The 12,207-nt window shown below is 54.5% G+C and overlaps 1 protein-coding gene across 1 annotated transcript in view; it reads right to left on the bottom strand.

The window, feature by feature from the left end:
- The window catches only part of KMT2D (lysine methyltransferase 2D), a 45,766-nt gene that overhangs the window by 14,490 nt on the left and 19,069 nt on the right, over window positions 1-12,207 (bottom strand). The window contains exons 33-50 of the mRNA XM_025050249.1: window positions 11,521-12,207; window positions 11,232-11,414; window positions 11,018-11,154; window positions 8,922-10,810; window positions 7,086-7,209; window positions 6,871-6,955; window positions 6,699-6,765; window positions 6,356-6,588; window positions 3,484-6,258; window positions 3,207-3,347; window positions 2,917-3,084; window positions 2,610-2,769; window positions 1,897-1,972; window positions 1,547-1,722; window positions 1,313-1,443; window positions 507-639; window positions 302-429; window positions 3-146 (exon numbers count right to left, since the gene is read on the bottom strand). The exon at window positions 11,521-12,207 is cut by the window's right edge and continues 1,188 nt beyond it. Of these exons, the coding sequence (XP_024906017.1) occupies window positions 3-146; window positions 302-429; window positions 507-639; window positions 1,313-1,443; window positions 1,547-1,722; window positions 1,897-1,972; window positions 2,610-2,769; window positions 2,917-3,084; window positions 3,207-3,347; window positions 3,484-6,258; window positions 6,356-6,588; window positions 6,699-6,765; window positions 6,871-6,955; window positions 7,086-7,209; window positions 8,922-10,810; window positions 11,018-11,154; window positions 11,232-11,414; window positions 11,521-12,207 (7,437 nt within the window). The remainder of the gene's footprint in view (window positions 1-2; window positions 147-301; window positions 430-506; window positions 640-1,312; window positions 1,444-1,546; window positions 1,723-1,896; window positions 1,973-2,609; window positions 2,770-2,916; window positions 3,085-3,206; window positions 3,348-3,483; window positions 6,259-6,355; window positions 6,589-6,698; window positions 6,766-6,870; window positions 6,956-7,085; window positions 7,210-8,921; window positions 10,811-11,017; window positions 11,155-11,231; window positions 11,415-11,520) is intronic.

The following is a 12,207-nucleotide window of genomic DNA, read 5'->3' as shown; positions in this document are numbered from 1 at the left end:
GCAGGGGGGCTGGCAGGAGAAGGTGCCAAGGGAGATGGGGGAGGGGAGGGTTCTTCAGGAGGTGGGGCCGAGAGCTGTCGCACATCCAGATTGGAAACATTGTAGGTATAGCTGTGTTGGGTGGGTAGCTCTGGGACGGGGCTTTCCTATGGGAGGGAGGCAGGAGCCCTGTATGGTTAGTGCCAGTTCTTTACTTAACTAGCCTTCTCCCTCCTCCCACCCAGATTCCTCTCTCTCAAAAGCCTTGTCTGTCTTCTTTGTCCTAACCAGATACCCGCCTCTTTTTCTCCCCCAGACCCACCTGTTTCAGGAGGCTTAAGATGTCTAGCTGGCTCTTGAGGGTGTAGCCAGGCAACACTGCATCAAATTGCTTCAGCCAGTCAGGGCCACCTTCTGGGCTCTTGCCTCCCAGACCCTTTTCTTTGCCACCTGCAGGAAGGCAGCCATCAGAACTTCCACCAGAATCATTCCCCTCAGGTCCCAAGGAGTTTTCCTATCACACTCACCAGGGCCCTCAGCTTCCCCCTTCTTAGGCTCAATGCCTGCCCGGGCAGGGCTCTCTGGAAACAGCACCTCGTAGGAGTTAGGGATCTTCATGCTTAGCAGCTCTGCCACTGCCACCATCACACCATTCAGGTTCTACCAGGGCAAGAAAGGGGAGGGGAGAGCCATATCAGCAGAGTGTGTGCAGTGAGCACTGGCTTGGTGGGGACAAGGACACCTAAAACACAACTCTCCATGTGGCCAGTCAGTCCTGCCCCTGGGCCATCCTGCTCTTCTCACACACTTGCTTTATAGTGGCCTTTCCCAAACTGCTATGGGCATTAACAAGAACTCCACAAAAATGGGCCTGTATCAATTAAGTTTAGGAAATGATACACACTGTTCCATAACTTGAGCGATCCATGATACACACTAGCAAATTACAGCATCTGAGGAGTCTTACAGTTAAGAACCCTGTTTTGTTGTTTTAAATGGGATTTTTCCATTTTCTTTGACTACAAAACTCTGCTACATTTTTTTAAAAAGTTTCACCAAATGTGATGGGGACGTGCTGTCTGTAGCAAGTGTCACAGTATATACACTCTCCTTATTTATTGACTTGATATCTTTATCATAGGACTGTGAACCCCCCTGAGGGCAAGGCTCACATAAGCTTCATTTACCCTAATCACATAGCCTCTAGCCCAGGCTTTCACACACAGTAGGTCTTTGGTACTTAGTTTTGAACAACTGAATTTATTCAGATAAGTTCTAGGGACTGTCCTCTGACCAGCATCCCCTAAACCTCTGAGGCACCCCCAGGACACACCTTGGCTGCAGCAGCAGAGACTGTCAGCATGACTGACACCTCACTTCCTTTGCCCTTTTCCCAAGTTGTGGCAGGCAGCTTCCCAGGGGCCTGCAGGTCCAGGGCCTCATAAGGTTTGGTGTCTGGGAAGACTAAATGAGAAAGAGGGACCTGTGTGAGTCCCGGTTGCCTCTCCCCCCGCAGCTCTGACAACCCAGCCTGGCCTGGCCTGGCCATGCCCCAGACAGCCCCTACCTGGGATGCTGGCCCGAGGAATGATTGGGATGACCGGGGAGAGAGCTCGGTCTTCCTGTTCCCATCGGCCTGAGCCCAGCTGAGGAAAACGAGGGGCCTCCTCTCCCAGGATGCTCTCAGGAGATGAAGCTGGTACAATGCTGTCAGGAGAATCACTATCCTCATCACTCTCCATCCTGTGGGCCAAAAATAGAGACATTTGTCACTACAACCCTGCAGACCCATACTTCCAAATCTAGAGATTAGTGGATATCACAATCTTACTTGAAATCTGCAATTAACCATAGGAAAAATGAGGCAACCTGTTTCCTACCCCCATCCCTCATCCCCATTTTTATCCCCACTCCCACCTGACATCCTCAGTCTGATTGTGAGGGGGTGTAGGCAAGGCGGCCAGCAGGTCTAGACTCTTCACCTCTGAAGCATCTGAGGAACAGGCAGGGAGAAGAGGAGTCAGGCTGAGGGTAGCCAGATCTGATAGTGCTTTATCCTCATTTTAGGCCTGGCTAGTACAAGATCTAGCTTAGCTATCATGACCATTGTCTACCCATCCACCCACCTGCCAGTCTGGGCAGCTGAGCTATATTTGAGCCTTTCTGATGTGCCAGGCCCTGAGCTTTAGGTACACTCTTTATTTATAATCTTTTAACAACTCCATTAAGCGAGTATTATATCTGTTTTACAGTGAGGAAACTCAAGCTCAGAAAGGCCAATCAAGTTACTGGGCTGTAGTAACACAGCTAAATGAACACAGGTGCCAGGATTCAAATCCAGATCTGACTATGGTTTTGTACCAAGGCTGGCTGTTCCTTATAAACAAAAGCTTCATTAACACTCTCCCTATCATCCGCCTCCCCTGCTGCCTTTGCTCTAGACTCCAGAAGCTCAACCTTGCCTACAACAAATCAGTCCTAAAGAAGCCTTTCCTATCTCAGGTACCAGTTGTTTCAGAGTAACATGCAACTACTCCTATCTCAAACTGTATGGCAGGGTACACTGACTGGCTTGGACCCCAGCCACCAAATTCTACTAGGGAAGGAGGCCCACTCTGCTCTTGACTTACCCCTCAGCGTCCCTTCAGTATCTCGGGCAGAGGTGGCATCCTTGGGGTGTTCCCCCAGTTCTTCAGAGGGAGTGACACCATTGACCATCTTCTGCTGCACCGATGGGGGTGGGGTGGGGGGCAGCGACGAGGGTGGTGTCGGCGGGTTACTCGGGTTATTCTGGGGGTGGGGTGGGGTGTTGTGTGCAAGATGGCATAGGGAGACTCCTGCCCCACACTATATCAGCAACTTCCTGAAGACTTCCTCTCCCACCTCCACCTCCCCAAGAACCTCATCATCCCCAAAAGGTATTGCCATTTTTCTGACCTTGGTAAGCAGCTGGGAATAGTAGTCAGGGCCAGTGGGCAGCGCCCCACTTCCAAAAGCCCCCCTCAGCTGGCACTGCCCATTGATTGGGCAGCCACTGCCAAAGGGAGCAAAGAGGCTAAAATTGGCGGTGATGGTAGGCTCCGTTAGGGGCAGCAGGGACAGCTCCTAGGAGGGGCAAGATGACAAGGTTGGAAACTGCAGCTTGTACATCTCTGTCACTGCACAGCTCGGGGCCAGGGTGCCCCCTATCCTGGGATGGGACCAGGGGACTGGCTCCTGGGGGTCACCTGTTTTAGCTGTTTCAGCAAGGCCTCGCTGGCCCTGACCCCGTCCTCCTTCCGCAGCTTCTTTCGGGAGCTCACCAACCTGTCGCTTGCCTTCTGTACCCGCTTGGGCTTCGGTGTCAAAGGCTTCCTGGCTGCCGTATCCTAAACCAGATAAACCCACAGTGAAGGCTGCTGTCTTCCTCAGAGCCCTCATCTCTTCTGTCTGACCCAGACCTGCTCACTCTGCCCCAGGCTCCAGGCCCCACTCTACCTGCACCACTCTAGATGGAGTACTCACCTCCTTGTTGCTGGGGCTACCCTGTAGTTTCTGCTCCAGCCCAGCCAACTTGCTGTCAATGTGCCCGTTGATCTCCGCTCGCAGACCCTCGGGCCCCCGCCCAGTGCTGAGTTGCACATTCTTTGCCCGTAGAAGCTTCTGCAAGAGCAGATGCCCGGCTTCTGAGCGGGGGCCTGCCAGCAGGAGGTGGTTGCTGGTACCTGGTGCCCCTAGTGGTTCCCCATTGGCCTCCCTCTTCACCACCTGGGATCCTAGGGCACACGGCTCTTCCCGAGGTTCCTGCTTGATACTGAGATGGGGTGGCTCGGGCACTGCCTGCCCATTCACTCGCTCCAGATGCCCAGGTACGAGGCTGCTCTGCTCCGGCTTCTGGGCTTCCACTATATTGTCTGAGGGGTCCCAAGGTCCCAGACCCTTGCCAAAGAAAGTATCCGCAAGCTGAGCAGCAGCAGGTGAGACCCTCCCAGGAGGCAGCTCCAAGGTTGGCCCCTGGGGTCTTGGGGTCCCTGACTGGGTGGGGGTGAGCTGGGCCTCAGAGGGGAGCTGGGAGGTAGGGGAAGGTAATTGTGAGGAAGGTCTCTTTGGCTCTTGAGGGCTGGATGGAGGAGGTGTGGGATGGACAGGACCAAGAACTGGTCCTGTGGGTAAGGCTCCTTGTGGGGCATGGAGCCGGGGTGGGCCCTGAGGTCGAAGCCCTACCCCTAGCTCCTGGAGGGGGCCTGTCTGGGATCCAGGGAAGCCCCCAAGTTGGGGTTGGCGGCCTAGGAGGCCTTGGAGAGGAGAGGGCTGGGTCCCAGGCTCCTGGTAGGGTGGGGTCTGGCGTACTGCCTGACTCTGCTGTAGCTGCCGCTGCATGAGGAGTGCCTGTAGCTGCTGTTGCTGCTGAGGACTCAAGTGCCGCAGCTGTGGGTTTTTGGCCAGGACTCCTTGGAGCTGTGCTCGAAGCTGACCCACTGTCGGCATGACTCCAGCCCCAGGCAGGCCCTGCCCAGATTGGGGGACAGATCCCGGTTTGGCAGGCTGTGGCCCTGCATTATTTTGCATGGGCCGCTCTAGTCCAAGGGGCTGTTGGGGGCCCAGAAGGTTCTGAGTCATGGGCCCAGGCTGCTCCCCTAAGGAAACAGAGGATTGGGCCAGAAGGTGGGGCACAGAGGAGGCCTCAGATGATCCACTGCCTGGTTGTCCATGGCTTCCCACACCTGCTGTGTGGAGCAAGTTAACTTGCTGCTGCTGTTGTCCTGGGAGCCTCAGAGGTGGCTGCAGAGGCACAGAGTTGGGCTGAGGCTGGACCTGGGATTGGACAGGGAGTTGTGAATCCCCAGAGAGTGAAGGCTTTACCTCTCCTGGTTCAGCGGCCATTGCCTCAGGTACAGTCCCTATTGCTACCGGCCCTCCCTGATGTGTAGAGGTCCCCTCAGAGACCTCAGGAGGAAGAGCCGTCTCTACAATGCTTTGTTCCTTGCCTGTTAGGAGAAGAGCTGGGCCCAGAGTTCCGGGGCTAGAAAAATGTTGTAAAGGCTTGGCTGGCATGCCAGGACCAAGTGCCACCTGCTGCTGCTGTTGCTGAGGAGATAGTAAAGTTCGACTCTGGTTTAACAGACCCATCTGCTGCTGTTGTTGAAATTGCTGCTGCTGCTGTTGCAGCTGTTGTTGCTGCTGCTGCTGCTGCTGTTGTAGCTGTTGTTGCTGCTGAAGCTGTACCTGCTGCTGCTGTTGTAGCTGCTGCTGCTGTTGAAGCTGCTGCTGCTGTTGAAGCTGCTGCTGCTGCTGAAGCTGTTGTTGCTGCTGTTGCTGTTGCTGTTGCTGCTGCTGCTGCTGCTGCTGTAAGGAGGCCACTGGCTGAGCACTCAGTTTGGGTTGCCCATTATGTGGTATCAGACCCTGCTGAAGATGAGAAAGCCCTGCCATGGCTCCCTGCTGTTGGTGCTGCTGCTGCTGAGCTGTGACCAGCCGGTGTCCCATAAGGCCCTGACTCTGTTGTGCCAGCTGAGGTGAACTTGGCAACCGGGACTGGGTCAGAAGTACCTGTCTGTGAGGGCCCTGAGGGCCCAAAGCTCCAGGGTGTTGTTGCTGCAACACTGCCACCTGGGCAGGGCCCAGCATGCCCTGGGGCCCCTGGGGTGGCTGTGGGGACACCTGCTGGACCAAGAGGCCCTGATGGCTGTTGGGAGGCAGAAGTCCCTGGGGCTTGGGACCCAGAGCCTGGCTGGCCTGGACACCTGGACCCTGTTGCTGTTGCTGCTGGACTGTCACCTGTCCTAAGAGATGGTGCTGCTGCTGCTGTTGCAGTTTCTGGGCGAGTTGCATGCGCTGCTGCTGTAGCTGCAGCTGCCGCTCCTGTAAAAGCCTTGAATCAGGTCCCAGGCCTCGAAGAGTAAGGTTGCTAGGGAAAAAGCCCCCTGAGGGGCCAGCCAGGGCCCCAGCCCCACCAGAATGTTGCTGTTGTGGCTGTTGGGCCAGGGTTGTGTTGAGGAATGGGCCGCCAGCTTGTCCAGGCAATGCCATGCCCCCTGGGGGCAGGCGAAGACCTGCAGCTTGCCCACTGGGTGGCCCCTGTGGTGGCTGCAGCCCATGGCCAGGGAGCAGCTGACCAGGGAGCTTGGTGAGTAGCCGGGGACTCTGGGAAGGGCTAAGGGCCAGCACCGCTGCATGCTGCTGCTGCTGCTGCTGCTGCTGCTGCTGCTGCTGTTGCTGCTGCTGTTGCTGTTGCTGCTGCTGCTGCTTATTCCGATATTCTGCCATGAGATTTGTGTGCTCTTTTTGTTGCTTCCGAACCTAACAGGGGAGGGTCAGATATGTCAGCTTCAAGCCGGCCCACCCATACCATCCCTCTTCCTGGGCTCGTTTCTAGGCTGAAGCCTGCTTTTCCAACCTGATCCAGCTGTTTCTGGATTTTGCTCTGCTGCTCTGTGACCAGCTTGAGCTTCTCAGCATCAGCCTCTGGGAACTCCCGGCCAGCCTTTTTGGCAGTGCGCTGCTTGGCACAGAGAGCCTTCCGGGACTTGCGGTGCACACCGATCTGCTCCTCTAGCACCTTCAGCTGCATCTGTAGGAGCTGTTGAGTATGGAACAGCCACTCCTCATACTGCCGTTGGTCAGCCTCATCTGGGAAAGGAAGCTGGGTGTCAGGACCTGCAAAATGCTGACCCTAATCCCTCTGCTTCAACATACCCCAAGCCACTTTCTTGTGCACTCCTCCCTGTCCTCATACTCACTGATCACTCCCTGGGCAAAAGTGGGTGGATTAGGACGAGGCTGGGAGGGGTCACTGGCACTCCGCTCCTGTGGTGAAAGAGGCTGCTAAAGTGTCACTGTTCCATACCAGGCCCTAAGAAGGGTGGCCTAATGGCATGGGACACAAGTTCTTACTCCCACCTGACCACTTACTTGGCCACTCCCAGCTGCCACATGGTTCTGCAGATCACTGCCAGGCCCCCCTGAGAGCCTCTGGGCTAGCAAGGACACTTGTTGCCTAGAGTCCGCCAAAGTAAATAAGATGTGTTGGTGACAGGGAAAGTTGAAAAGCAAAGAAGTGGGAAAGTATAAAGGGGTATCAGGAAGGGGAAGGGAGGGAGCCAACACCCCTACCCCGCAAGTCCTACCTGTTCATACCAGGTGCCACTCCAATGCTGCCCTGAGCCATCACCTTCTTGATGCCTTTCAAAGCCACCATCTTGGCCTTTGCAATGGGATCAATGATATCTTCTGCAGCAAATTTGTCCAGGTCTGGACAGGAAAGACCCAAGTGAGCTGGGCATTTGGGTTAATGGTCCTATTCTATGTCTGCTGTTCCTTCCAACACTTGGACCTCTACCAAACCAAGCAAAACATTGTCATGCATAATGGAAAGACCAGTGGACCAGGAGCCAGACAGCCTGGGTGACTCAGCTCTGTTATTCACAGGACACGTGGCCCTGTTTTTACTTGCACACTGCTAGGAAAAAGTATTCAGTAAATATTTGTTGAGTCAATATATCAATGTTATTTTACCTGAGCCTCAATTTACTCCTCTCTTTGATAGAGACCATGACTCTCTACTTTGCCTACCTCATGGAGCTATTGAGATCACCTGACAAAAGTTGAGTTGACTCTTGAACAACACAGGTTTGAACTGCACGAGTCCACTTAAACACAGACTTTTTTCAATATTGTAAATGTGAATGTATTCAATAAGCATGGTAAATTTTTTCTTCGTTATGATTTTGAAGGTCTTTTTTCTCTTACTTTATTGTAAAAGTAGAGTATGTAACGCATAAAACATATAAAACAGGTGTTAATTGACTGTTCATGTTATCAGTAAGGCTTCTTCTGATCAATAGGAGACTATTAGTGGTTAATTTTTTGGAGATTCAAAAGTTATACAGATTTTTGACTACTAAGTCAGTACTCCTAACCCTGCACTGCTCAAGGGTTAGCTATACACTTTAAGACCTAGAAAGCGTTCAAGAGTAGTGTTCTTAAGGCAAATAGTGCAGCCCAAGAACCCAAGATGTGGGCCCTGTGCCAAAGCCCTAGATGCCAGAGCTGTTTTGGGCCCCACACGTATCACCAACAGCACTCTCTCTTGCCTGTCCAGGATGCTGGGTAGCAAAGAAGAAATAAGCAACCACCAGAAACTTCTATCTTCCTAAAACTTTGCACCCTGCACATTTCTCCACTGCTCAGAAAACTTAACCGACTCCTTACTTTCTAACAGGTTAACCGAACTCCTTCTCCTGGTATTCTGAGGCAGTAACACAGTTAAGACCAGAGGGCCAGGGTTCAAACTCTAGCTCTGTTAGTTGTGTGATCCTGGTCAAGCTACTTAACCTCCATGCCTCGGTTTTTTCTATAATCGATAACAGTAACTATTTTAATGAGTTTGTTGTGATGGTTATATGAAGAATGTAAAATGCTCAGTACACTGCGTGGCAAATAATAATTACTCAATAAACACTATTACAATTTGAGGTTTTCAATCTGTCCCTGCTTCTTACCTCTCCAAAAATTATAGTAGTGCTCACTCACTTCCCTCTGTACAGTCTACTCCAGCCTAACCAGTTCACTCATAGTCTCCAGATAGCCCCCATTGGCTTTCTTGCCACTATGGTCTGACTCAAGTCTTTTCACTTACCTGGAGTGCTTTCTCTTACGCCATTTCCCTCTAAGTTCTAATCTTGTTTCACCACGGCTACAAAGCCTTTGCTAATCAGGCTTCATGCATTCAACCCATTCACTCCCTTAAACAACTGAATGCCTACTACCTGCCAGTCACTGTTCCTCACTTTTTAAAAGCCACAGTGCTTCTGCCTACACCACTAGTATGGTTTTTAGCCAAAACTTTGTGTCCCATCTCCCTTAACTATGGATTATCTTAGGTCTGCAGCCTCAGTGCCCATTTTGCGGTAACAGTTATCACCTGAGTAATTAACTAATCTAGTGCCCCGAGCTGTGGTTACCTGTATCAGGGAAGAAGCTGTTAGCCAGCTGTTGCTGCATCGCCAGCTGTTGGGGTTTCATGCACATGGAAGGTGGCATGGTACCCATGGGCTTCTGGGCCAGCACTGGCTGTGGGTTCTGCTGGGGTACCAAGCCTGCCTGCCCGCCATGCTGCCCACTTAGCATATGCCCTTGATTGGATGCCATGGCCATGGATGGGGCCAGGCGCTGCTGGAGGGAATGAGCTGGTGGCTGAGTGGGCAGCAGTGGTTGGGATAAGCCTGGCTGTCGGGGACCTCCAAGTCCCAGAGTAAGCTGCTGTTGGGGCCCAGCCAAATTGGAAGAAGAGCCCTCATGTGGCAAAGACATGGCTTGGGCAGGGCCTGGTGTGGTTAGTAGAGAATGCTGCTGTTGCTGCTGCTGCACAGGCTGTAGCTGTGCTGAAAGCTGCTGCTTCTTCTGCAGCTCCTTTTTCTCATGTTCCAACAGGTCCTCGATAAGCAGGGGTAACTCACTGGCTACCAGTGAGCTCTCCATCTTGTCCAGCTCATCCCCAGATGCTGCATGTCCACTGGGCAAGGTCAGGGACCCACTCTCTAGCTCAAATTTTTCCAGTAGGGAGGACCCTCCTGGGCCACTCAGTGGGCTGGGGGTCAACAGGTGAGCTGGTGGTCCTCCTGTGGCTCCAAAGGGGCCCTTCTCAGCTGTGTGCCCACTGCTAGAAAAGGGCCCTGTGCCCATCCGGGTGTCCCGGCTGCCCATCACACTCTGTCCTGGCTTTAGCCCCAGGCCTAGGGAAGTGGTGGCAGGTGCTGTCTCTACCTTGGGGGTGGTGATGGTGAATTGGCAAGGGGAAGGGTGGCGTCCACCTTCCTCCACCTTGGGTTTCACCTCAGGGAGCACCGGTGCCAGACGGGACTCAGAGGTATCAGCAGCAGGGGGAGGGTGCTCCTCAGGGCCCAGGGGTCCTGGCTCCACCCCCCGCAGCAGGGCCTCCCGCTCAGCCTTTTCATTGGCTGACTCTACCAGCCTCAGGTGCTCATTGAAGATGTCTTTCTTGTCCCCAGTGTCCAACTCAGGGTCAGTATAGGCTAGTAGGTCAAACTCATCCCCATTGAGCAGGTCATCAAGGTGGGGGTCATTGGTCTCCAGGTTTTCCAAGGTGCCAAGCTCATCATCTCCTTTGGCCACATCCACACCCAAGCCCAGGTGAGCAAGCTCCTCATCATCCTCTAGGGCTTTGTGGGCATCAAAGTCATCATCCAGCTCAGTGTCCTCACAGGGTAACTTCCCAGCTTCCAGAGCCAGAGGAGGGGGGCGGCCAAGTTCAGTGCTTGAGGGGGGCCGGCTAACCAGCTCCAAGCCAGTGGGCAGGGTGGGACCCTTGGTGTGGGGCGCTGGATGGAGACTGTTGTTCAGTTCAGGTGCCGGCAGGGCTGAGGGTTTCTGTGGGGGAAGGCCTGATACCGCTAGGCCACGAAGCCCTTCAGTAGCCAGTCGGTGGGAATCCTCACTTACAGGGTAAAAACGGGGTCTTTGATGGGGGCCCTGACCAGGAAATGGAGACCCCCCAGGTCCTAGTCCTTTCTGTACATTGTGCCGCAACTCAATGAATTGGGCAGGACCGGCTGGACCAGGCACTGGTTCACCAGGGCCAGGCAAGCGGGTGGGAAGTCCCACCAAGGGGGAACCTAGGGCTTGGCGACCAAGTTCAGGCCCAGGAGCTGATGGAAAGCGAGTAGACATGGCAAGTCTCATGGAGGTTGCTGCTGTTGCCTGCTGCTGCTGCTGCTGCTGCTGTTGTTGCTGCTGCTGCTGCTGCCACAAGTGCTGCTGCTGCTGCTGTAAGGGCAGGGACCCAGGATAGGGTGCTCGCTGATAGAAGGCTTGGGAGCCTCCCACCAGTTGCCTGGAAGAATATGAAGTAGTCAGTAAGATAACACCAGGATGAAGAACTAAAACATGAGCCTAGGACAGTGGGGAAGGGTGAAGTTAATCAGTAAGGGAGGAGTAGGAGAGAAGAAGAGTAAATGGTACTGTAGAAGGATTAGAGTAACAGGTGAAATCAGAGGCAGCATACAACAGTGAATCCTCAGGGAACTCCCTGAAGCCTCACCGGCTATTTACATCCATGGAGGAAGGAGTGGCTGGTGGAGGTGGCCGGGAGAGTCGGTCATCACTGGGGAAAGCCCCTGGCCCCAAGATGGGGCCACTCAACTTGCTGGGGGGCAGCCCCACAAGACTGCTCTTGTCCTAGGAGAGATAAAGGTAGATGAAGGTGGGGCCACCTTCAATAACCTGGGACCACCACCCCTTGCAACTCTACCTACCTGGGTCCCAGCGAAGGGAGTCTGGCCTCGACTCAGCTGCTCAAAGGCAGGGCTGCTAGACTCAGCACCCCAGCTGCCCGGGGGCCCCACTGCTCCTGCAGCTGCCGCAGCTGTTTCCTTCTCTTGCCGCAGGGTGTTGCGCTGGATCTGCTGCCGAATCAGAAGCTCCCGCAGTCGCTGGCGCTGTGCAGAAAACAGAGATGAGAAGTCTATCTGTCCTACTCCAATCACAGAGCTGGTACAGGGACAGTAGAGATATAGGGGGCTCAGCTCCATGATGTTGACTCACCTGCCGTTGCTTCTCCAGCTCTGTCTGGCTGAGGGTAGAGATGCCTGGGTCCTGGGTACCTGGAAGTTCGGGTGCTGCCAAAGAGCTGGCCATTCCAGCCCCTGGGTCTTCTCGCTTATCGACTGGAGAGGTGATGCCAGCCCGCTGTGAGGCTCCATGGGGCGGGTAAGGGAGGGATCCATCGGGTGCAGGTGGTGGTAGGACTGACGGGGGTCGTAGTGGGGACAGCCCATAGCCCTCTCCTGTGGACCCGCTGCTGGATCCCAGGGGGCTGCCCGATTGGTGGAAGTTCCCTGTGGCTACTGAGTAGTTTGTGCTTTGAGGCTTGCCCAAATTAGGGCCAGGCCCAAAATGGCTGTTGATCCCATGGGGTGGAGGGAGACCAGGCTGAGGGACAGGGGGCTTTAGGGAAGAAGGCTCCCCTACTGCCTGAGGGAAAGTGAAACGCATAGAAGAAGGGGCACCCACAAATGCACCTGTCCCAGGGGACCGGGCAAAATTGGGGGGCTGCCCACTTGGGACCTTGGCATGAAGCTCACCTGCCGGACCCGAGGGCAGGGCTGCTGGGAAGCCCCCAGCCCCCAGCGGAGTGTGGGCTAGAGGCCCAGCCTTGAAGGCAACTTCAGGGGGCTGGGGTCGGGGTGGCTTATGCAATGGGGCAAACGGGTCACGGGACTGGGCGGGAGG

This window comes from Pteropus alecto, unplaced genomic scaffold (assembly GCF_000325575.1).
Source record: "Pteropus alecto unplaced genomic scaffold, ASM32557v1 scaffold196, whole genome shotgun sequence".
In the NCBI taxonomy this organism is placed as follows: Eukaryota; Metazoa; Chordata; class Mammalia; order Chiroptera; family Pteropodidae; genus Pteropus; species Pteropus alecto.
This window is presented reverse-complemented; position numbering and strand designations above follow the sequence as displayed.